We start from the raw sequence: 25,052 nt of genomic DNA, 5'->3' as shown, positions 1-25,052 counted from the left end.
TAATTCATCTCTCTGCCTGGAGTCTTCCCAGACCCTAGCAATCCAGCCTCAGTCACTGCCCAAGTAGCATTCCCCCGAATTAGGGTCTATCACTCATTTTCCTGATTAAAATCCTTTTAATAAATTCCAAGGCCTTCAGGATAACACAGATACTTCTTAGCCTAAGCCTGTCAGAATTCTTGGTAATTTAGGTTCTATTTCTTGAAAGCTTCTGCCACTCCTCCCCCACATATGGCCTCTACTCAGCTGTCCTCAACTACTTGCAGTTTTCCAACCACACGGTGTCACTTCGTGCGTCTGCGCCTTCATACGTGCTCATTCCTCTGCCTGAAACAAGCCAGCCCTCAGCCTCCATGTCACTCCTGGCTCATCGTTCTTTCAACTCCATGTAAGCAGCACCTCCTTCCGAATGACATGTTCCCTCCAGTACTGCCCGCACTTGACTCAGATGCCCCCTTTCCCAGAGCGCTCATCCGCATCCTAGCTCACCTCCATCACAGCGCTTCGTCTGTGTGGTTCCCATTATTTACTTTTCTGTCTGCACCAGACGCGTGCTTCATGAGGACAGGGACTGTGCCTTATTCAGCTTAGTGTCCCTAGCACATAAGAGGCACTTAGTAATTTCTGAATCACTAAATTATATCTCCTAGGCCATCCTCCCCTACACAAATCTCATTCTCTTTGTGAGCTCTGTTTTCTGTATTGCTATCACTCAACTGGAAAAAAACATGTAGTACCCACAGTGTTGTATCACTTTCTAAAATAGGAGTTACTCATGTTTTCTGTTCCCAGAGATAATCTTGAGATGAGAAACCATCTCACATAACTTTGGTCTCCATAAAAAGACTTACCCACAGACAACATTCAGTAGTATTTGTTGTCAATGCTCTAGGACTATACAGCAAAGAATAATGTAAGGGCTTACTGTTCTCATTCTATCCCTGACTTTACTTATGGGTATGTCTAATTGTTTCCTTGTGTGACCTCAGCCGAGTCACAACATCTAAACTTTAATCTTCTCATTTGGAAAAATGCGGACAACAGCCACATTGCAAGATTGTGAATGGGTTTTATGGAATATATACCCTTTCATCTCTGGAACACATGTCTCATATGGGCCTAACAGAGACTGTAACATGGCAGAACCTCAAATATTTGTTGAGCAAATATTTAAATCTCTGTTACTCAGCATAAAGGAGATCAACAGCCTAACAAACAAAAAATGAACATTCCGCCTGATTATCAAACAAGACCACCTGTAACAACTTTGCAGAGGAGTTTCTGATCCTAGTTTGAGAAGTGCAGGATTTATATTATTTATTCTAAGCCACAAAATTATTTTAGATTTAAGTGAAGTCAAGCCAGTGCCTGCATTTAAAAGTATTTAAAAAAAAAGAAGGAAATGCACATTGGCTAGACTATTCTGTGGATACAATGGAAACAGTAAGGGCTTTGAAATTAAAAAAAAAAAAAAAAATCTGAGGTTCAAATCCCATACCTGTCTCTCACTACCTATGGGACTAGGCAAATTCCTAAACTCTCAACCGCTTTTAGTATCTAGTTTTATGGCAAGGAAATAATCTTGCAGTGCTACTGAGGAATTAAACAAGATACTGGAAGTTCACTATCCAATGCCTGGCATACATCAGGAACTCAACAAATCAAGAGACCCTGGTTCTATCAAAATTAAGTTTTTAAAAGAACCCCTTCACATTTCAAAGAGTTGGGATCACGGAGTTACTCACAGAGATTCTGGGCCGTCTTTGAATCCAACACCTTTAACTCTTTTACTTTTTTCTTTTGCACAGATTTCTTTTCTTCTCCACCTTCCTGATCCTTCTTGGCTAGTAAGGGAAAGACGAGAAAAGCATGATTATGGACAAGCCACATTTGGGCCTTACTGAACTACTTAACCAGCCTGGAATGCCTCCTCGCTTGCTATTAACAACGGTTTCCCTATTGTATTCCTTCTCTTTAACTAGCCACGCTTCCATTACTGACTCCCACCCTCAACTATACTCAACACCTCATTCTCATTTCTGTAACTGTTATCAATAATGCTTTCCCACCTACATCCTACCTTTGCTTGAAGATCCTTCTCTGAAGGACCAGACAGTAAATATTTCAGGTTTTGCAGGCTATATGATCTGTCTCAACGGCTCAATTCTGCCACTATAGCATGAGAGCAAAGACAATACATAAATGAATGGGTGCTCAGCCTGAGGAATGTAGTTTGCCAGCCTGTTACTAGAGCCTTCTACCATGTTATCCTTTTGTGCCCATTAAAAATCCTATTTTCTTTCAAGGTCCATCTTGAATAGGAGTTCTCTATAAAATTTTTCTTTTTTAAAAGACTTATTTATTTTAGAGAGAAAGCAAGAGTGTGCATGTGTGTATGTGCGCAAGTGGGGTGAGGGGCACATGGAGAGAATCTTTTTTTTTTTTAAAGATTTTTTATTTATTTATTCGACAGAGATAGAGACAGCCAGCGAGAGAGGGAACACAAGCAGGGGGAGTGGGAGAGGAAGAAGCAGGCTCACAGCAGAAGAGCCCGATGTGGGGCTCGATCCCAGATCGCCGGGATCACGCCCTGAGCCGAAGGCAGACGCCCAACCGCTGTGCCACCCAGGCGCCCCCACATGGAGAGAATCTTGAAGCAGACTCCCCCTTGAGCCTGACACGGGACTAAGCCACCCAGGCACCCATACCGTTTGAATTTTAAACCACACAAAGTATTACCTCGTACAAATAAATAAGAAATAAAGCAAACAAAAAAGAAAGTTGCATGGCAAAAAGTTCCAAGAACTATTAAAAACACTCATCCTTTGGCCTGTCAGTCCCAACTCAAAGAAGGAAAATACAAAATACATGAAGATTAGTTACTTATATAAACACTTGCTGAGTACCTATTATGGAGTGTCTTTATGTGCCAGGTTATTCTGGGCACTGTGAATACAACAGTGAACGAAAGAGAGGGGCGTCTGGGTGGCTCAGTCACTTCAGTGTCCAACTCTTGGTTTTGGCTCAGGTCATGATCTCACGACCCTGGGATCAAGCCCCACATGGAGCCCCGTGTCAGGCTCCAAGCTCGAGACAGAGTCCGCTTGTCCCTCTCCCTCCCCCTGTGCTCCTCCCTCGCTCTTCTCTCTCTCCCAAATAAATAAAATCTTAAAAAAAAAAAAAAAGTGAACAAAACAGAGAAAGATTCCTGACTTCATGGAACTCATATTCTAATCAAGAGAAATGACGATCAGTTAATACATAAAATACTATATTAGTCATAGTTCTGTGAAAAGAAAATCAAGTAGGGAAGAAACAGGGGGGCCTAATGGGCAATGGCTTATGCCTTTAGGGGGGTGAGGGAAAGTCTTAGAATGTGACTTTTGAGAAAAGACCTTTTAGAAGGTAGAAGCACAAGCCAAGTATCTTCAGGGAGAGGGGGATGCATTTCGGGAAGAGAGGCAATGACCAATACAAAGGCCCGAGAAAGGAGCATGCCCTGTGAGCTCAAAGAAAAGCAAAAAGGTCATTATGGCTGCACGGAGTGAGGGGGAGGTCAGAAAAGCCAGAGAGGTACTAAAGACATATCATATAACAAAATGGAAATTATGAGTGGTCAGATAAAAATGGAGAATTAAAACATCGAGACTGTATTACAAAAACGTAGAAAAAGGGAAGGAGAAAGTTAAAAGTAAAGCTCTCATTTTATTCAGGCAAAATAGAAAAATAAGTATTTATTACTGATGTTGAAAAACAGAAAACCAGACTCAACTTTTTTGCTTGGCAATAAGATAAAAAATAAAGTACAGATACAAGAAAGAAAAGGATGAAAAGGTCCCTTTTTGTGGAGGATCTAACTCTATATAGCAATTCACAACAACCACAAGACTAATGAAGAGCTAGCAGAGCTCGTAACTCAGGAGGGCTACAGAGAAAAGACAATCATCTGTGGAGAGGCTGCTTTTAGACCACGAGCTGGAGCGATGGAGTGGAGAAAGAGCCTACGACCCCCTGACTGAATAGACAGGCCCATCAGGCGACCCACCTCAAAATATCCACCGACCCACGGGCTACTAACAACCAGACACAGTTACCAAAAAAGGGAAAATTCCGTGTGTCACCATACCTCCTCACCTTCCCTCTTTAAAAAACAGCGCGCACCCACTGCCTCATAGCAGACAGCCTCTCCTCTGCGGTCCTGCCAGCCACTCCCTAGCAGTACATTCGATGAGCTTCTCTAGTCTTCGTTGTGCCTCAGGTGAGTCCTTTCACCACCCACACCACAGGCTTCCACCCAAATCCTTGCCCTACATTAGAGAACGCCCTCCAATCAGGGCAGACACCACAATATGGACTTCTTGACTCTACCAAAATGGAGTAGCCCCATGTAGAGGAAATACAATTGTATTTAAAACTGGGGAGGGTAAAGGGACCTAAATGAAAATAAAGTTTCTATGCTTACTTGAACTGGTAAAACATCAGTATCATCAGGGCACCTGGGTGGCTCAGTCGGTTAAGCATCTGCCTCCGGCTCAGATCACGATCCCAGGGTCCTGGGATCGAGCCCTGTGTCAGGCTTCCCTGCTTGGCAGGAAGCCTGCTTCTCCCTCTCCCTGGCTTGTGTGCGCGCTCTAATAAATAAATAAAATCTTAAAAAAAAAAACAAACACCCAGTAGATTTAAAGGATTGAAATCAGAGCACGTTCTCTAACCATAATGGAATCAAACAACAAATCAATAACCGAAAGAAAAAAGGGAAATAGCGAAACATTTGGAAACCAAAGAACCATTTCTAAGTAATTTGTGAGTCAAAGAGGAAGTCTCAGAAAATTTTAAGATACACAGAACTGAATGAAAATGAAAGTACAATACATCAAAACATATGGGACACAGCCACAGCAGTGCTGACGGTGAAACTGACAGCACCAAGTTTACATTAGAAAATTAGAAAGATAAGTCAGTAGTCTAATTTTCTATCTCAAGGAACTAGAAAAAGAGCAAAACAAACCCAAAGCAAGTAGAAGGAAGGAAATAAAGAATTTAAGAGCAGAAATCAATAAAAATGAAAACAACAGAGAAAATCCAAGGACTCAAAAAGCTGCTTAAAAAAAAAAAATCAGTAAAATAAACTCCACCAAAAAATTGCTAGAACTAATTCATGAACTCAGTCACAGGATACAAAATCAAGATGCAGAAATCTGTTGCATTTCTATACGCCAATAATGAAGCAGCAGAAAAAGAAATCAAAGAATCAATCCTTTTACAATTGCTCCAAACACAGTTAGGATACCTAGCAATAAACCTAACTAAAGTAAAAGATCTACGCTCTGAAAACTGAAGAACACTTATGAAAGGAATTGAAGAGGACACAAAGAAATGGTAAAACATTCCATGATCATGGATCAGAAAAACAAACATTGTTAAAATGTCTATACTACCCAAAGCAATCTTACACATTTAATGCAATCCCTATCAAAATACCACCAGCATTTTTCACAGAGCTAGAAAAACAATCCTAAAATTTGTATGGAACCACAAGAGACCCAAAATAGGCAAAGCAATCCTGAAAAAGAAAAACAAAACTAGAGGCATCACGATTCCGGATTTCAAGCTATACTTGCAAAGCTGTAATCATTGAGACAAAAAGAGACACATGAGACAAAAAGAGACACGCAGATCAATGGAACAGAATAGAAAGCCCAGAAATGGACCTAAAACTGTATGGTCAACTCATCTTTGACAAAGCAAGAAAGAATATCCAATGGAAAAAAGACAGTCCCTGTAACAAATGGTGTTGGGAAAATGGGTCAGTCTGGGCTGTGGCCCAGAGAACTGCTAACCACAGTATCTGCTCCCTTTCCATGATGTGGAGTTTCTGTCATGGGAAATGATGGTGCAGGTAGGGACCACATTTGCTAGCCCATCTTGCATTTTGAGGTGACCACATGATGTAAGAGCAGAGTGATGGATATTGATTCTAAGCCAGGAATTTTTTTTTTGTAATACAAATTAAAATTTCTTGCTCACTTTAAGGGTTCATCTTATGTGAATTACATCTCAATACATACATACATATATATAAATGCATAAATAGACCAGAGATGGAAAACCTAAAACTATTAACTTCTAGAGGAAATCAGAAAAATCTTCCCAACTTTGGGGTAGGTAAAGATTCTTAAAAACTAACCTTATGTGGTGGGCAGAATCCTAAGCTGGCCCCCCTCTTAGTGCACACACCCCGTATAACCCTTCTCCCTTGCCGTCCTTGAAGAAGCAAACTATCAGGCAGTGGAGAAGGCCCTGAGCAGCCTCTAGAAGCTCACAACAACCTTTAGCTGATGACCGGCAAGAATACACTTATGTATGGCCTACGATTATAAGGAACTGGACGCAGCCAGTAGCACATAAGCCTGGAAGAGGATACTGGGCTCCAGAAAGCAAGGAAGTCCAGCCAGAACCTCGATTCCAGTTTGGTGTGACCCTCCGCAGAAGAGCAGCTAACATGGACTCCAGACCCGTGGACACCACAGGATAATAAATTTATGCTGTTTTAAGTTTGTGGGAATTTGTACAAAGCAACAGACAAAACACAAAAGAAAAAACTGATAAAGCAGACCTCATCAAAATTAACAACTTCTGTTCTTTCAAAGGTACCACTAAGGAACAGAATGGTAAGTCTGGGAAAAAAATACTTAGAAAACACAGATCTTGATAAAGGACTAGTATCCACAACATATAAAAAAAATTCTCAGTATTCAATCCTAAGAAAACAACCCAATTTTTCTTTAATGGGTAAAAGATTTGGACAGATACTTCACCAAAAACGTTATACAGGTTTAAGTAAGCACAGGAAAAGACGCTCACCATCATTACATCATTGGGAATATGTACTAGGAATTAATTTAATTAGGAAGTAAAACTACAATGTCTAAGGTAGGGGGGCCTGGCAGGCTTAGTGGGTAGAGCGTGCGACTCTTGATCTCGGGGCTGTACAGTCTGAGCCCCACGCTGGATGTAGAGATTATTTTTATTTTTTTTTAAAGATTTTATTTATTTATTTGACAGAGAGACAGCCAGCCAGTGAGAGAGGGGACACAAGCAGGGGGAGTGGGAGAGGAAGAAGCAGGCTCCCAGCAGAGGAGCCTGACGTGGGGCTCGATCCCAGAACACCGGGATCACGCCCGGAGCCAAAGGCAGACGCTTAACGACTGAGCCACCCAAGTGCCCCTAGAGATTACTTTAAAAAATAAAATCTTAAAACAAAAACAAAACCCTGCAATGCCTAACCCACTAGAGTCACTAAAAAAACAAAACTGACACAACTAAGTGCTGGTAAGGATGCAAAGCGTCTGCTGGTGGAAATGAAAAAATGGGACCGCCACTTTGGGGAAGAGTTTGGCAGTTTCTTCTACAGTTAAACATACATTAGTCACATCTGACCCAACGCTCCCTGTCCTAGGTATCTGCCCAAGAAAAATGAAAACATACATCCAGACAAATCTTGCAGGTAAATGTTTCAACTGGCTTTACTCTTAACCGCCCCAAACTGGATTCAACCCAAATGTCCATCAACCAGTAAATGGATATAATGGAATATTACTCAGCAACAAAGAGGAATATCTCTGTATGCAACGACATGGACAAATCTCACATACATTATGCTAGGGGAAAGAATCTAGGCTTAAAACGTTACTTAATGTTTGATTCCATTTATTATGACTATTCTGGAAAAGATAAAATGGCAGACGGAAATCAGATCAGTGGATGCCAGGGCCTGGCAGTGAGGAAAGGGGACAGACAAATGGGCAGGAGGGAACTTTTTGGAGTGATGAAAATATTCTCTATCTTGAGTGTGATGGCTGTATACATTTGTCAAAATTCATAGAAATGTAGACATACAAAGGGTAAGTTCTGCTATATGCATTTTGTACCTCAATAAACACCTGTCTATCTGAACAAATTATATCTTCAAGGCCAATAAAATACAGTAGTATAAAGCTACAATAATTGTAACACGGTGACAAAGAACATTTGAGGTGAATAAAGAACAAGAAATAGACATGAAACATTTAGCAAATGCCAAAGTAGAAACTTGAATGAAAAAAGGATGGTCTAATCCAGAGGTTGATACGCTTTTTTCTTAAGTGACTGGAAAGCAAATACTTGAGGCTCTGTGCGCCATACGTTTCTATTTGCAATTACTCAACTCTGCTAGTGTAATATGAAAGAAGACATAGATATTATGTCATCAAATGAGCATAGCTGTGTTCAAACAAAACTTAACAAAAATGGATTGAGCATTGTTTTCTGACTTCTGGTCTAACCAACAGTGCTGGAAAAACTGGCTCTCTACTTTGAAGGAAAATAGTTAGATCCTAACTTTATGCTGTTCACAAAAATAAATTCCAGACATATTAAACACTAAATGTTAAAAACAGAAGAACAATATAATTTTGAATAAACAAAAACTTCTAAGAATATCACAAAATCAAGATGTTTGTATAAAGACTGGTTTCATTACATAATATTTTCATTTTTCAATGTGGTGAAAATTACCAGGTAAAATATGAAAAGAAATGAGAACTTCCATTTCCAGTAATGATGCCAAGTCTCCCATGAAAAACATCTAAAAATGCTGGTATACTATTTAAAAAACCACCTTGAAAACATGGAAGAGTGATAAGATGGCGAGGAACCGCCCCAGAAAGGTAGCCACAACACTGGCGCACTGTTCCAATACGTGTTTGACGGTTTTGTGTAGTAAGGGTGGACAGGCATCAAGGTTCTGCCTAATGTGGGGAGTCTTATATGAGACTCTCCTCAGCAGCTGGGAACCCAAAAGGCTACATCCTGAGTAAAGAGCAACAACAGGTTCACAGGTGAAAGTCCTAGAAAACCTATACTCCAGCAACAGGGTGAATAAACGCAGAGAGAAAAATATTAAAAAGAATGAAAACACACAATCAAACACCACACACATACGACACATAAATGGAGGGCTGAATGTGATGATATTCACTGGCACCCAACCCGAAAGCAAAAGAAGTGCCAAAAAGGGGCACCTGGGTGCCACAGTTGGCCAAGCAGCTGCATTCAGCTCAAGTCATGATCTCAGGGTCCTGGGATTGAGCCCGTCATCCAGGGAGCCTGCTTCTCCCTCTCCCTCTGCCCCTACCCCTGCTGTGCACATGTGCTCTCTCTCTCTTTCAAATAAATAAAATCTTAAAAAAAAAAAAAAAGTGCCAAAAAAGAAAGGAAAAAAAAAAAAGATGGAATACTTGAAGGAAAAATAGCCGTCAATTTTCCAGAAGAGATGAAGGATTTCAACACAAAGAATCAAGAAGCTCAGAGAATCCCCAAGAATAATACAAGAACCACATCCTGGCACACCATCACAGAAAAACTGCTAAAAATCAGAGTAAAAAAAATTCTCTGAGTAGCAGGGGGTAGAACATAATTACCTTCAAATGAACTACAGTTAACACTGACAGTGAAGTTGTCTTAACAATAAAAAGGGAAAACAAAAAATATCCTTCAAAAACATAGGTGAAATAAAGATATATCCACACAAAAACAGTGTTTATTACCAGTAGACCTGAACTAATAAAATAAATTTTAAGGGGAGTAATTATTCAGGCAGAAGATGAAAAATTATCATGAAAGGAAATACAGAAATATACGCTGGGATGAAGAACACTAGAAAAGTGTTTTTAAGTGAATACTGATATTACAAAATAATAGGAAAAATGCTTGTGGGGTTTAAAACACGTAGAATTAAAATGCATGACATCAGTGACTCAAAAAGAAGGTACGCTGTAAACAGAGTTAAATTGATATAAAGTTCTAGCATTAACTGGAAAGTGGTAGAAGTTATAATTTGTATTAGATTGTAATAAATCAAGGATGCATGTTAATTTCTAAAGTACCTATAAAAAGACAGTAAAAAAATGTATAACTAAAAATAGGGTATATGTGGAATAATAACAGAAAAAGACAAAGTGGAAAAAAAGTCAAACAAAACAAATAGCAGTATGGTATATATGAATTCAAATGAATGAAATACTTTGCAATGAAAGACTAAGATCATCAGACTGGATTTACAAAACATACACACTAAGTATGTGCTGCTTACAAGGGACACACTTCAAATAAAGACACAAACGTTAAGGGTAAATAGTGTAAAAAGATATACTAAACAAAAGAAAGGTGTTGTAGTTTTATTAATATCAAATAAAAATTTCTTCTCTAATAATGCTGCTGGCTTGAACACACATTTAATAGTGATAAAGGGTCAATCCACAAGGAAGACAATTCTAAATCTAAATACATCCAATAATTTAGTTTCAAAATATATAAACTAAAAACTGACTAAACCAAAAGAAGAAAGGGTTATTCTATAACCACTGTGGAAGAATTAGCTAATAGAACAAGCAGACAAAAACTTGCAAAGTATATAGAAAAGGTGAACACATCTAACAAACTTGACCTAACTGCTGTATTAGAACAATGCATCCAGTGATGGAAACTACACTTCTTCATGTGCACACACAGCACACGTACCAAAGCCACCACGTGCTGCGTAAAAAAGCCTCAACAAATTTCAAAGGGTGGAAATCATTCACAGTATGTTCTTTGACATCAACTTGGAAATCCGTAAAAAAGATAACTAGAAAATCCCCAACTATTTCATATCGAATATCCAAATAACCCTGAAGTTAGATAACAAATCACAATAGAAATTAGAAAATATTTTGAACAGAATGACATCAGCATAGAATAGAATAGACGGAATAAACAAAGTGCACAGTAAGACGACAGCAGATTGAAACCCAAGTGGTTCAGTAATTATGTTAAATGTAAAGGGATTATGTGCTCTAGTTAAAACCAATATTGTCGACTGGAGTGAAAAAAAGAAAAAAAATAGTCCAAGTATATGCTGTTTTATGAAGGAAACATCTAGAATTAAGAATAGAGAAAGGATGGAAAGTATAAAGTTACACTAGGCAAGTTCTAACTGAAAGTTTAGGGGCGCCTGGGTGGCTCAGGCGGTTAAGCATCTGCCTTTGGCTTGGGTTGTGATCTCTGGGTCCTGGGATGGAGCCCCATGTTGGGCTCCCTGCTCAGTGGGGACTCTGCTTCTCCCTCTCTCTCTGCCCCTCCTCCCAGCTCGTATGTGCACTCTCTCTTTCTCTCTCTCAAATAAATAAATAAAATCTTAAAAAAAGTTGATAAAGTTCCATCAATTTTAACAAAACAGTCTTTCAGGTAACAAAAATCGTACAGAACATAAATAAGGACACATTACAATGATAAAAGTTTTAGTTTATCAGAGAAATATAAGAATTTTGAATTTCTATGTACCCAAAAACATTATAATTTATATATTCAAATATATAAAGCACAAAAAATGAATAATCTGAAACTAATCATGAGGACACATTAAACAAACCCAAACTGAGGGACATTCTACAAGCTCACAGGTATGCACTCTTCAAAAATGTCAAGACTGACACAAACAAATTAGAAGAATTAATATTGTTAAAAAGCCCATAAAACTAAAAGCCATCTACAGATTCAATGCGATCTCTACCAAAATAATAATAGTATTTTTCACAAGTACAATCAATAATCCTAAAATTTTTATGAAGCCACAAAAGACCCCAAATAGCCAAAGCAACTTTCAGAAAGAAGAACGAAGCTGCAGGTATCACAAGGCCACATTTCGAGAATTAGTACAAAGCTGTAATAATCAAAACAGCACAGTACTGGCACAAAATTAGATGCATAGATCAATGCAACACAAGAGAGAGCCCAGAAATAAACACACATTTATAGGGTAAATTAATCTACAACAAAGGAGGCAAGAATATACAATGGTGAAAAGACAGTCTCATCAATAAATGATGCTGGGAAAGCTGGAGGGCCACGTGCAAAATAATGAAACTGGACCAATTTCTGAACACCAGACACAAAAACAAACCGGACTAAAGACCTAAATGTGGGGGACGCCTGGGTGGCTCAGTTGGTTAAGTGTCTGACTTCAGCTCAGGTCAAGATCTCAGGGTTCTGGGATCCAGCCCTGTGTCCTGTGTTGGGCTCCCCCCTCAGCAGGGTGTCTGCTGGTCCCTCAGCCCCCCCCCCCGGCTTGTGCTCTCCCTCCCCCCAACTCTCAAATAAGTAAAATCTTAAAAAAAAAAAGAAAAGAAAAGAAAGAATGAGATCTTGTCATCTGTGACAACATGTATGGATCTAGAGGGTATTATGCTAAGTAAAATAAGTCAGAGAGAGACAAACACCTTTTCATTACACTTATTAGAATCTAAAAACAAATGAACAAACAAAAAGCAGAAAGAGACTCATAAATGCAGAGAACTGATGGTTGCCAAAGGGGAGGAGGGTGGGAGGATGGGCAAAATGGGTGAAAGAGCGTGGGAGGTACAGGCCCCCAGTTTGGGAGTTAAGTCATGAGGACAACAGGTACTGTACAGAGGTATCGTCAATGATGCTTTAACAGCCCTGTACGGTGACAGAGGACAGCTACACTTACGGTGAGCCTAACTGTAGAGCTGGGGATTACTGTGTTGTACAACTAACACTAATGTAACACTGTGTGTCAATTATACTTCAATAAAAAAAAAAAAAAAAAACTAAATGAAAGCACGCGTAAAGAATTAAAAAGTATGGTGACCAAAAAACTGTCAAGGTCATGAAAGACAAGGACTGAGGAACTGTGATGAGAAGGTGGCCTCCATTTGTTGTTGCTGGTGGACAGCTGTCCAGCCTCACTGCTCCCCTTTCCCCTTGTGCCCCACACCTTGGTGCCCGCAGCAGATTACAAGGCTGCGAGGTACCGCACCAGTGCAGGAACTCTCACCCTGGCTCCACGTCCTAACCTCAGTGAAAACCCAGGCCAGTCTCCTTTTCTTGCCCTGTCAACCACTTCAAACCTGCTTGAGAGGATTGCCCTGCTCTTCCCAGAGACCTCGATTAGTTAATACATCTTTTCATACCATCTTGGTGTGTGTAGGGCATTAACCTTGACATTCAAACCCAATTTTGAGCAGGGGTCCATCTGCCTTTGCAGGTGACTATAAAAGGAATTATTTCCAATTAAAGAAGACTACAGAACAATTGAATATAATGCATGATCAGGATTTTTTCTGTAAAAGACATAATTGTAACAACTGGTATAATCTGAAGGTCAAATTAGATAATAGGATTATATTAATATGAATTTCCTAATTTTGATAAATTTACTATAGCGATGGACCTGTTATTAGGAAATGTACACTTGGGTTAGAGACATCATGCCTATAACTTACCCTCAAATCTTCAGAAAAAAAAATGATACATATACACACATACGTGTACTTATTCCAAAAAATGATACACATGTATACATACACACATTATATAGGCAAATGTGGTAATATGTTAACATCTCAGGAATGTGATGAAGTATATAGAGGAAATTTTTTTGAATTAGTCTAGCAACCTTTCCATAACTCTGAAATTATGTCAATATAAAAAGCTTTTCAAAAAGATGGGGCACCTGACTGGCTCAGTCAGTAGAACATGTGACTCTTCATCTCAGGGTGGTTGGTGGAAGCCCCACATCGGGCATGAGGCCTACTTCAAACAAACAAACAAACAAACAAACAAACAAACAAGACAAAAAGGAAGTAAAACTGACAGAATTGCAATGCTAAATCCACAAAGTGGCATGTTTTAAACCATTTCTGTCAGTAACTGATGAAACAAGCAAACAAAAAGGATACAGAAAATGTATTTATTTTTATTTTTAAAGATTTTATTTTTAGGGGCGCCTGGGTGGCACAGCGGTTAAGCGTCTGCCTTCGGCTCAGGGCGTGATCCCGGCGTTATGGGATCGAGCCCCACATCAGGCTCTTCCGCTATGAGCCTGCTTCTTCCTCTCCCACTCCCCCTGCTTGTGTTCCCTCTCTCGCTGGCTGTCTCTATCTCTGTCGAATAAATAAATAAAATCTTTAAAAAAAAAAAAAAAAAAAAAAAAAAAAAAAAAAAGATTTTATTTTTAAATAATCTCTCCACTGAATGTGGGACTCAAAACCACAACCCCAAGATTAAGAGCCGCATGCTCCCCTCACTGAGACAGACAGGCGTCCCAAGAATACAGAAAATTTAAATAATACAATTAACAAAAAGGAACTAATGAAGATATACGGAACACTTCATGAAACTGAAGAACACATACATGCTTTTTAAGTGCATATAGACTATTTATAATATTTAATATTCAGAGCCATAAAGGAAAACTCTACAAACTTTTTTTTTAAGATTTTATTTATTATTTATTTGACAGGGAGAGAGAATGAGCAAGAAAGCACAAGCAAGGGGAGCGGCAGGCAGAGGGAGAAGCAGGCTCCCCGCTGAGCAGGGAGCCCAATGCTGGCTCCAACCCAGGACCCCGGGATAGTGACCTGAGCTGAAGGCAGATGCCTAACTGACTGAGTCACCCTGGCACCTCTCTACAAATTTCTAAAGACTGAAATTACAAGAGCACTGACCAAAATGCCATTAGCTAGTGATTAATAAGAAATTTTAAAAATCCTCAAAACTCACTGTGGTAGACAGAATAACGGCTTCCCAAAGAAATCCACAACCTAATTCCTAGAACCTACGAATAACCACCTTGCATATAAAAGGTACAATGCAGGTATCATCAAGTTAAGAATACTGAGAGGAGGATTATTTAGGATTATTTAGATGGACCCAATGTAAAATTACAAGGATCCTTATAAGAGGGAGGGAGGAAGGTCACAGAGAAGAGAAGTGATGACAGAAGCAGGGGGGCGGGGCACAAGAATATGCATTATCATGGCTTCATTCAACAATACTGGCTAGATTTCTGAACCAGTGTAGTAATTAGAAAAGGAAACAAGAATTCTAAGGATTAGAAAGAAAGAATTAACACTCTCATTTGTTTTTCTTTTTTAAGTATCAAAATAGAGCAATTTATTCAAGACACTGTATAACACACTCATTTGAAGATTATTGTCAATATAAAAAAATCCAAAAGAACGTATAAATTATGAGCAAGCAAAAAATGAAATTAAAAATATATGAAAATATGAAGTATCTAGGAATAAATTTAAGAAAAGCTGTACAAGACCTCTACGATAAACTACATAACATTTATGAAAAACATTAAAAATAAGTGAGTGAATACAGATTTACAGATTCATAGATTAAAAGATTTGATAATGTTAAGATGTGAATTCTTCCCAGATTGATTTATAGAGTCAGTAGAATAAAAATCCTAATAGGTTTCTCTTTTTAAGATGCTAAGCAGTTTCTAAAATTTATATGGAAATACAAGGGGCCAAAGGTACAACATTCTTAAAAAAGCAGCAAAAGATAGGCGGTATCAATATATATAAAACTATAAAAACCAAGATTATGTGGTACTGGCACCAGGATAGACAAAATGATCCACAGCAAAGAGTACAGTCCAGAAGACAGACCCATGCATAGCAGAGCACTTGACAGAACAGACTGGGCATGTCAGATGATTGGGAAAAGGACAGACTTCACAACAGATTGGATGGGAACTGAGTGTCACGTGAAAAAACTAAGTTGCATCCATAGGCAAATAAATCAATTACAAATCAATTAAAAAGCTCAATGTGAAAGGCAAAACTATAATGACTAAAGGATTTCTTACACAAGATACAATATGCATTAGCCATAAAGAAAAAGACTGCTAAATCTAAGCACTTTACATAAGAAACTAGGCAACGAGACACTAAAAAAAGTGAAGACAGGCCACAGAGTCAGAAGTGTTTGAGATATACCTAAGGGACAAAGGATTAATATCTAGAATATATAAGGCATTCCTTTTATTTGAAATATGTCTATTTTGCAAACCTCATGAACTAACAGGTCTATGCACTGGGAATTGAGGGCTGCTAACATCACAGAAGGGATGACCGGACACTCTATGCTGTCTGAAGAGAAACCTAACACCTATTATGAAGAAGTCTTGGCAAAAGACAAATGGAGACTGATTCTGATTAAGCTTCTAGATCCATTTTACCCATTTACAGCAAATACAGGGGACAGAAACATAAGAACTACACTATGGGAATAAAATCACAAAAATCCGTATTATGAGAAACTCCACAGGACAAATAATGCAGTTCTTACAACAAATGTATTTCAAGAAAAATAAAGAATAAAGGGAGAAAGGTAGAGGTAAAGAGAGACAAAGACATTTAAGAACACAGGCAAAACTAAACTATAATGTTCAGAAATATAAACAGGTGATTAAAAAAAAGTGACTACCATACCAGTCAGGATAACTGTTTCTCTTAGCAGGAAAGGAGCACATGGAGGTTCCCAGGATCCCCCTGGAAAGTGTTTATCTCCAGACATGTGGCGTTTACAAGGGCATTAGCCTTATAATAATTCCCTATGTTGTACATCTGTTTTATGTAGCTTTCTGTATTTGTCCTATATTGAACAATAAAAAGTGTAAACATTAAAATACCTAAAATATCGATAATGACAATTTGGAGGAGAGGAAAGGGAAGGGTAGTAGTTTACGTATCAACATCCTCACTTTCCTAGCAGAGAGGCAAAAGATAAAATCTTCCATTTATAAATCAAGAAAAAGAGGCAAAAGCATATTATTTCAAGTATTACTATACACACAAAATGACTGTCAATGAGACTGATAAGAACTTTTTTAAAAAAGGAGGGTTTAATATTTCAGATAAGAAATGAAGGCATGGCCCAGTTATGGTGGGGCTGGAGGTAGAAAGCACTTGATGGATTTGAGAATTATCTCATAAACAGAAGCAAACAGGCTTGGCGTAAACAAATATGAACTCCGGTTAGCAGATGTGAGTGGCAAAGTGGTATGAGTTAGCGGTTCTGAAGGTATTCGATGCGTATTGTAGGAGTGAGCGAGCCAGTAAATATCCTGTGGAAGAAGGAGCGAGATAAGAGAAATCTGTGGTGCAAGAAGTCCGAATAGTGTTACTCTGGGCCAGGGTGGAAGGAATAAGGAATAATTAAATCCTGAAGGGGGTACAAGCAATTCTTCTAGATTCTCTAGACCTAGAAAGGTCTTCGTAATGTTCTGTTTCTTGATCTGGGTGTTCACTACATGGATATAAACTTCGTTTTCGTTTTTGTGAAAATTCACTAACCCATACACATATGATTTGTACACTCCAAATAAATGAGTAAGAAAAGTGATATATATACACACCCTCTGATTACAACAACATAAGTGCTATATATACAGTATAGGCAAAGACTACAACCAAGCACGGACGAAACTAAGATAGTATGATGTGTTAATGTAGTTAAAGTGTCACCCACCAGGGAACTGTGAGACAGGTAAGACAGGAATGAGTCTGTACACCACCTATAATATTTTCATATCCTTAGACAGCTGACCCTGATTCAGCTTTGACACTGGGTAGGTAGGTTGAGGGAGACCCACTAACAATCAGCAGTAAAGATAAAAAGTCAAGTGGTGCCTGGTTGGCTCAGTCAGTAGAGCACACAACTCTTAATCTTGGGGTCATGAGTTCAAGCCTCATGTTGGGCATAGAGATTACTTTAAAAAATTTAAAAATGAAGATAAAAAAATCAGAATGTAGAACTGACAGGATATTCCCATTAGTAGCCTTCCCAACCCTGCTGCTGGAATGGTGTATAGACTTAGTATACAAAAATTATAGCACTCAACGTATAAACTTACCAATGCCTGGGTTCCAGCTCTCATTTTTGCCAGAGCAAGGATGGGAAGCCCAGAACAAAGGCCTCATACCATGTCTCATGCTAAAAAGGATATCAAGAGCTGAGTGATTTCAGTTTGTAGAATTGTAAGAAATTCATACATGACAAAAACCTAAGTGCACACCTTAGCAGAGAGGGAAGGAGAATCTTACTGGCAAATGACTGTGCCCCCCTGCTGACAAGAGCAGAAAAGAAGCCCTTATCACTCAGTGGACTCTTAAGTAGAAGAGCAGGTCAGTGCCAGCATCTGTGACTCTAGCTGCGGCAACCCTGACCTCTTTAGCAGATTCTAAGCACTTGTGCTAATGGGAACTACAGCTTCCAAACTAGGCACGTAGCCAACCTAGTCTCTAGGGACCAAACTTGCCAAGTGCCCTGCCAGTCTTGCCAAGAAGTCAGACCTTGCAACTTCCCCTCTGTAACCTATGTTCTCCCCCAGAGCAAGGGAACAGACGGCCTGCTGCGGCTGCTCTAAGTCGGTACTGCCCTATTTCAGAAGGACACAAAACATCAAGCAAAAGCTTTCGCCTCATCTAAATCAGACTCAAAGACAATCTTCAGAAAGATCACGGGACAGAGTGGGGAGGTGACAGTGCTGAAGCCCCGTGAATTTTCACATGTGCCTGTCCCCAACACACCACAGGATTTTTCTTTCTGTAAGACAGTCTATGAAGTACTGCTAACTCATTAGGCCTGGCCAGGGAGAAAGGCTGCCACTGAAGAAAAAGGAAGTGACTGGGACATAAAGCTGAGGATCTGAAATCACCCTAGGGACATAAGCTATCACACCACAGATAAGTCCGGTATCCCAAAGCTTAAAAGTGCTCCTTTCATTCCTAGGAAAGAGCATGGTCCACTCTGTTGAGAGCAGTCTGCAATTTTTCTAATGACTTTGGGTAACAAGCCATCATGTCAGAAGAAATAAGCCACTCCCCTACTAAGATATTCCAGCCCTTTCTCTGAAGGCTGCAGGGCATTCCCCCTTCACCTCCTCTCCCATCACTTCTGGGGGACCTCCTGAAGATAGGAAGCTGTGCTCTGTGAAAGAAGTCTGGCTCTGTACTTTCCCGAGGGATCGATCCTCACTCTTTCCTAAGAAACTAGGCCTATAAACAAATTGCAAGATAAAAAATTAAGAGACAGCGCGGGATGGAGAGGGAAACTACAGAGACACCAACCAATTGTAACGCATGGACTTTATCTGGCTCTAATTCAGATTAACAAACTATAAAAAAACAAACCTGTAAGATAATTTGGGAAACAGTGAGTGGATATCTGACAATGTTTAAGAAAATTTTAGATGTGACAAAGGTAATATAATTCTTTTTTTTAAGTCCTCATTTTTTGATATACATTCTGAATGACTTACCTAAGGATTAAATGATACAACTAACTAGGATACAGTTTAAATAACTGGTATAGGAAACAGAAGGTTGATGTTGATAGATAAAACAAGATGAGCCATGAGTTTTTAAACCGGGTGATGAGGCGCCGGGGTGGCTCAGTTGGTTAAGCATCAGATTTCAGCTCAGTTCATGATCTCGGGTCCTGGGATTAAACCCCAAGTTGGGCTCCCCACTGAGGAGGGAGTCAGCTTTTCCCTCTCCCTCTGCTGCTCCCCCTGCTTGTGCTCATTCTCTCTCTCAAATAAATAAATAAAATCTTAAAAAAAAAAATAAAACAAATTGGGAGATGGAGATCCTTTCCATATTCTTCTCTTCACATATATATGTGTGTATTTACGTATTACATATGCATGTGTGTTTGGTTTTTGCCTTTTCAAAAATAAATGCTTTGTGTGTGTGTTTAACTCAGATTGCTTCCCTGGGATCATTAGGGTGTCAGATTTTCTCAGACAACCATGTGAAAGGGTACCTATTCCTCTTAGCTGATCTATAATTGAGAAAACCGCCCTCAACATCTCCGTAAGAAAAAACCACCTAAACTCAGATTTAGATTCTTGAAGAGGGAGAAGGGATGTGATGCCTGGGGTCTCAAAAGCCAGCACCCTGTCACAGTTCGGTGTCTGGTGGCCAGGCAGGACGCTGTTCTTGGCTCAGAGGGCGGGGACTCGCTCCATCTGTGGCTCAGAATGCCAGCAGCCCGCAGCAAGGTAAGTCCCTGACGAACAAGTGCTGAGTAAAGGAGTCTGTTAGCTGCGTCTTGGCCTGTCTCACTCCTCCCCCAGTCGGGCTCCTCCCTTGCCCAATTCTTTTTTTTTCCTGCGTCACAAACACAAAATGGAGTTAGCTAAGAGCAAAAACAATCTGTCTAAAATGGCTGAATGCAGTAGGGAGTGCCAGGCAATAAAGTGAAGGGAAAGGGCACCCCCTGCTGTCCAACAGAAGGACCCTATTTTTCTTCACTATTTTTGCATATGTTAAAAGAATCCATCCTACAGAGTCCAAGCTAATTTTGTCATGAATCTGGATCCTTAGCTTGAATTCTAAAATTTAAGCAGACTGAGGCACAAGAAGGGAAGATAATTTCTAGTCTCTTAAGATAAAGAGTCAAGGCACAAAGCGGCCTGAGTCTCTGGATCAGTAAGTTTCTAAGGGCCCCAGAATGGAAGGGAGGTCCTACTACGTAGCACAGTATTCCCCAACTGCAGTAATGAGCTACTGGCCCCTGGAGTCCCACAGCTGAAGCCATCACTTCCCCAGGAATTCCTGTTGCAGGCTTCTCCCAGTGAAGACCACAAACAGGAAATGGAGGAGAAGGGAGTTGCCTGACATCCTGGAAACTAAGTTCTCAAGAACTGCAGGTGGGAGTGAGTAAGTGAGTGAGGAAAAAGGACTTTGGGAAAATACTGTTGTGAATACAGCATGACTCTAAAGCCTGTAGGGCTTTAAGATTCTGTAGGGCTGAAAGATTTCAAGCAGAGCCACTCCACCTAACCTTTGTTCTCACTGACTCAGGACCACTCGCTACTTGCTCAGCCTGAGATGAAGCCTGAGGCCTATGTCCCTATTCTATAGGCAACGCCCTCCATACCCTCATGCCACACTTCCCTTGAGTAACCCAAGTACTTCAGGACTAAAAGATAACACATGAGAAAGGTGGAGAAAGTGGAAACATGCTGAGAAATCTGTGGATCCAAGTCACCAGTGCCTTCCACTCACTCACACGAGGCAGCACAGATGTGTGAGCTTATCCAGCATCCGTGAAGAGAAATAAAGGCAGTACATACAATACATGTGAGCACAGAACCACAATAGGAAGTTTTTAAAAAGTGGACTCTGGCAGGAGTATAGTTCTGATAAAATATGGCCTTTGGGGAAGAGTCCTAGATGCGGCCTTTGGGGAAGAGTCCTAGATCTATCTAGCTTATCTAAAAGATTTGAACACTTATTAGTAAGATTCCCAGGGAATAACAACAAACTTTCTGTGAGGGTAACATAGCTACGGCATCACCAAGTCCTCCCAGCATACAATACACCACGTCCATTAAGCTCTACATGAGCTCTCCGATTCTGAGGAAAGGACAAAGCAAGAGGGCCCCATCATGTGCTAATTTAAGAAAATGCCCATGTGGAGGATTTCTACTTTATATTCCCCACAGCTATAATATACGTGAGGGAAAAATTCAGCACCTCAAAGCCATTTGCAGGTATACACCATAGTAGGGAAAACCAGATTCCCATCACTGACCTCCTGGCCAAACAAATACCCATCTGCTAAGTCCCACAGAACTAGGTCACCACGGATGTGCAAGCTTTCAGGAGAGATGGAACAAACTGGCAGAGATGGATAAACCTGAAGGCTAAGAACAAAGCTGGAATGAATTCCAAAGTAAAAAACCAAGCGCTAGAGTTAGGAGGAAGGGAGCAAATGCAGTCTGAAAGGGTGGCAGAAAAGCAGTCTTAGAAATCTGGGCACTTCTCAAAACATTTGATCACTCAGACAAGAAGTCACTGCGTTTCTCACACTTTCCCAGCACACCCAGGAAGGTGACTCAGTACAGGAGTGCTCAGGAAGAGATCAACTTCAGGGATGTGGGTGAGGGTGGACTGGAAGGACAGACGGGGGACAGTAAGGCTAGAGGACAGGAGAAAAGGCATCAAAAGAAGACACTAGGTATAAAACTTTTGCCTTTCTTTAAAGATTTAAGTAAGATCCACACATAGCAACTGGCCGACATTTTTAAATTCTCTTTTAGCCTATATGTTCCTCATCTCATTTTTCCCCTGGAGATTTATTTGTAGAAGAAATTAGGTCTGGTCACTGGGGAAATGCAAAGAGTGCTGGCCCAGTACCGCAACAGTCCCTAGAAGCAGGCACCTCTGAACATGCCTGCCTTGGTGCCACTCACTTCCCCTAAATGCTAGATTCTGAACCTAACAGATCTGGGATCAAATTCTGGCTTGGAATTTACTTGCTATGAGATCTTAATAAACAAAGGACATATTAATTCTGTGCTTTCAGTTTCTCAGTCATAAAATGAAGATGCCCCCTACTTGGCAGCACTGTTCCCATGACTGGAAAGAACAGATAATGACCTCCTAACTACCCACAGCATCTGACATCGAATAGATATTCCTGAATCAGACTGAGAAGGAGAAATACCTTCATCTTTTTCTAGGTGCTTGGAGCAGTTTTAATCTTTGCTGTGTCTCACCTAAATCCCCAGTAAACTGCACATTTCTAAGCTATTTTCAGTAACAAAGGATCCTAGAAACACCCTCCATTTTAGTCAGGGTCCTAGGAGGGGAAGTAACAGGGTACGAGCCTAACAAAGAGAACAGATGAAATAAATACCCAGCCCCCAGCCTGACTCTGCAATGGCAGCAGCTGGTTTTCTTCGTCATACTGCTGTTTTTTTCCCTTCTTTGTTCCTAAGGTGGAAGCCAGGAAAGGGTGGGGAAAGTGGGGCGGGGGGGTGGGGGGGATGAGGGCTGGATCGTCATCACTGTTACTGAAAGTCACCTGATACTCTCCTCCAATCCCTAGTCTCTGACCTCACAATCTGGAACCTGAGCCAAAACAGCTCAACTGCGCACACCCCGTGGCTGAAAAGAAAAATGCAAGCAGAGTAGGAAAGCAAGCAGAAGAGGAAAAGGGGGTGAGGAAAAGGGGTCACTCTTCTTTGAAGGATTTCAGCAGTTTTTCTTTCCAAGAGGAAATTTAACCCCCCCCCCACATCTTATACTCTAATCTAACAGATAACGAAAGGAACAATCACAGACTCTAAGAACAGAGTTGCGATTACCATAGGATCAGGAAGGAGGAAAGATTCTATTCCACCTTGCATACATAGGGTTACCAAAGCCCTTCTCTTATATAACTGGAGTTCCCTCACCCAAGGATGCTGAGAGAAGAACAAACAGCTTTTTAAATTGGAATCTGATTTTTCAAAGACAAGCAGGCTAGGATGATTATGAGGAGTGAAGTACAGATGCTGTTACCTGCTCTGTAGAACTGGATATTAGCATTCTGCTTTGTAAACATTCATTTCTTAGGTCCAAGCACTTCTAAAACCCCCTTTTTAAATCATCCTAGCCACTGGCAAACTTTCTTCTTAACCCTTTTGTTCTTTCCATTAAAAAAGTAGATGACACGGGCGTCTGGGTGGCTCAGTCGGTTAAGGGTCTGCCTTTGGCTCAGATCATGATCCCAGGATCCTGGGATCAAGCCCCAGGTAAGGCTCCCTGCTCAGTGGGGAGTCTGCTTCTCCCTCTCCCTCTGCCATTCCCGTCGCCTGTGCTCTCTGGCTCTATTTCTCTGCCAATAAATAAATAAAAATTAAAAAAAAAAAAAAAAAAAGATGACCACATTATAGAGAAACTAAAGGAAAAGAAATCTAGTACCCTAACAAATTCTGTTAGAGTATTCTGGTATATTCCATTCCAATCTTTTACTTCTGCACTTTTCCTGTAAAACATAATTGCAATGAGGGTTGTACATAATAGCATCCTGCTTTTCCTGCCTAACACCCTATCCTCAGCATTCTTTCAAAATGCCCTGAAGTCGAGGTGCCAGAATTCTAAAACAGAACAGTTACAGTGTACTAAGTTCTACAGCAATTATCTCCAGAACAAAAACTGAGAAGGAAGCAAGAAAAAAGAAGACCATATCCCTCTATGAAGTAGCATCCCTATGCCAGTGATACAAACCTCTGCTCCTACTCGGGAATATAATGCTCCAGAAGTAGGCCAGGTGTCTGGAAGGGCCCAGAGCAGAACTTTTCAAGCCTCTCTTCTCCACACCACCGTGGCTGGAAGGCTCCAGTAGGAATTGCCATACATTTAGAGTTGGTGTGTTCAATCATTTATTACATAGGAGAGTTTGCAGGGAAAACAGGGAGGACAAGAGGATACACAGACATGCTAAATTGCTGCAGCAAGCATTTCGAAAAGGGGACAAATGACTTCATTACCATATTTTTGGTTTTATCCTAGTGTTCATTAGAAAAGCACTGCATGCTTATTGAAAATTTAGGATTTTTTTTTTTTAATGAGGAAGATCTCTATGTACTGATGCGAAAAATCCCCAGGATATAGAAGGTATAGAACAATACAGATAGAACATACCTTTTGGTAAGGGGAGAGAGGATAAAAATCTCTATCAGTATTTGCTTACTGCATTTTTAAAAAAACATTGAAAGCACAATCAAGAAACTAATAAAAACAATGACCTCTAAGGGTGGGGAGGGGAGGGATGAGAAGGGTTAACAGCAGGATGGTAATGAGGCTTCTTTATACTATCTTGACTTCTCAACTATCTACATTACCTATGCAGAAGAACAGGTACCAGAGAAGCAAAAAGCCCCAGAGGAAGCATCCTGTGGTGGAGACATGCTGAGTACTCCCTGAAAACTGGTCTATAACCTCATGTTTGCAGGGAGACTGGTTCCATACCTGCAGAAAAGTAAGTTCCCATCCAACAATTCCTGAAGCACGTAAGGGATGCTGAGAACAGTGCTGTTCCCGAGGCAGCTGTTTTGGGCTCCAGCAAGTAGCATCTGGAAAGCACTGGATCACTCACTCTCCTGCTTATCCCAAAGCCCAGCTCTGCTCTTGACGTTTCCCAGAGATCTCATTTCTCCTCCTCCATACATCTCTGATCCCTACTCTGCATGGTGAGGAACTAACTGAACAAGAGCAAGAGTTACATCTGCACAGCTGCGCCCCCTTCATCATGATCTGGACGTCCTGATCTCACACAGCTCCGTATTTGCTGTACAACCCGAGAGATCGCCCATCATCTGCCCTCCCGCCTCATCAGTCTCTAAGTGGTTCCTAGCTACTTCACGGATTCCAGGG

At 40.4% G+C, this 25,052-nt stretch overlaps 1 protein-coding gene across 3 annotated transcripts in view; it reads right to left on the bottom strand.

Annotated features, from left to right (window-relative positions):
• DIAPH1 (diaphanous related formin 1) overlaps window positions 1-25,052 on the bottom strand; it is a 91,765-nt gene that overhangs the window by 15,849 nt on the left and 50,864 nt on the right. For all 3 annotated transcript variants that reach the window (XM_045794424.2, XM_045794423.2, XM_045794421.2), the window contains one exon: window positions 1,746-1,844. In XM_045794424.2, coding sequence (XP_045650380.1) covers window positions 1,746-1,844 — 99 coding nt within the window. The remainder of the gene's footprint in view (window positions 1-1,745; window positions 1,845-25,052) is intronic.

This window comes from Ursus americanus, chromosome 5, assembly GCF_024610735.1.
Source record: "Ursus americanus isolate L20-20 chromosome 5, mUrsAme1.1.p, whole genome shotgun sequence".
NCBI lineage: Eukaryota > Metazoa > Chordata > Mammalia > Carnivora > Ursidae > Ursus > Ursus americanus.
This window is presented reverse-complemented; position numbering and strand designations above follow the sequence as displayed.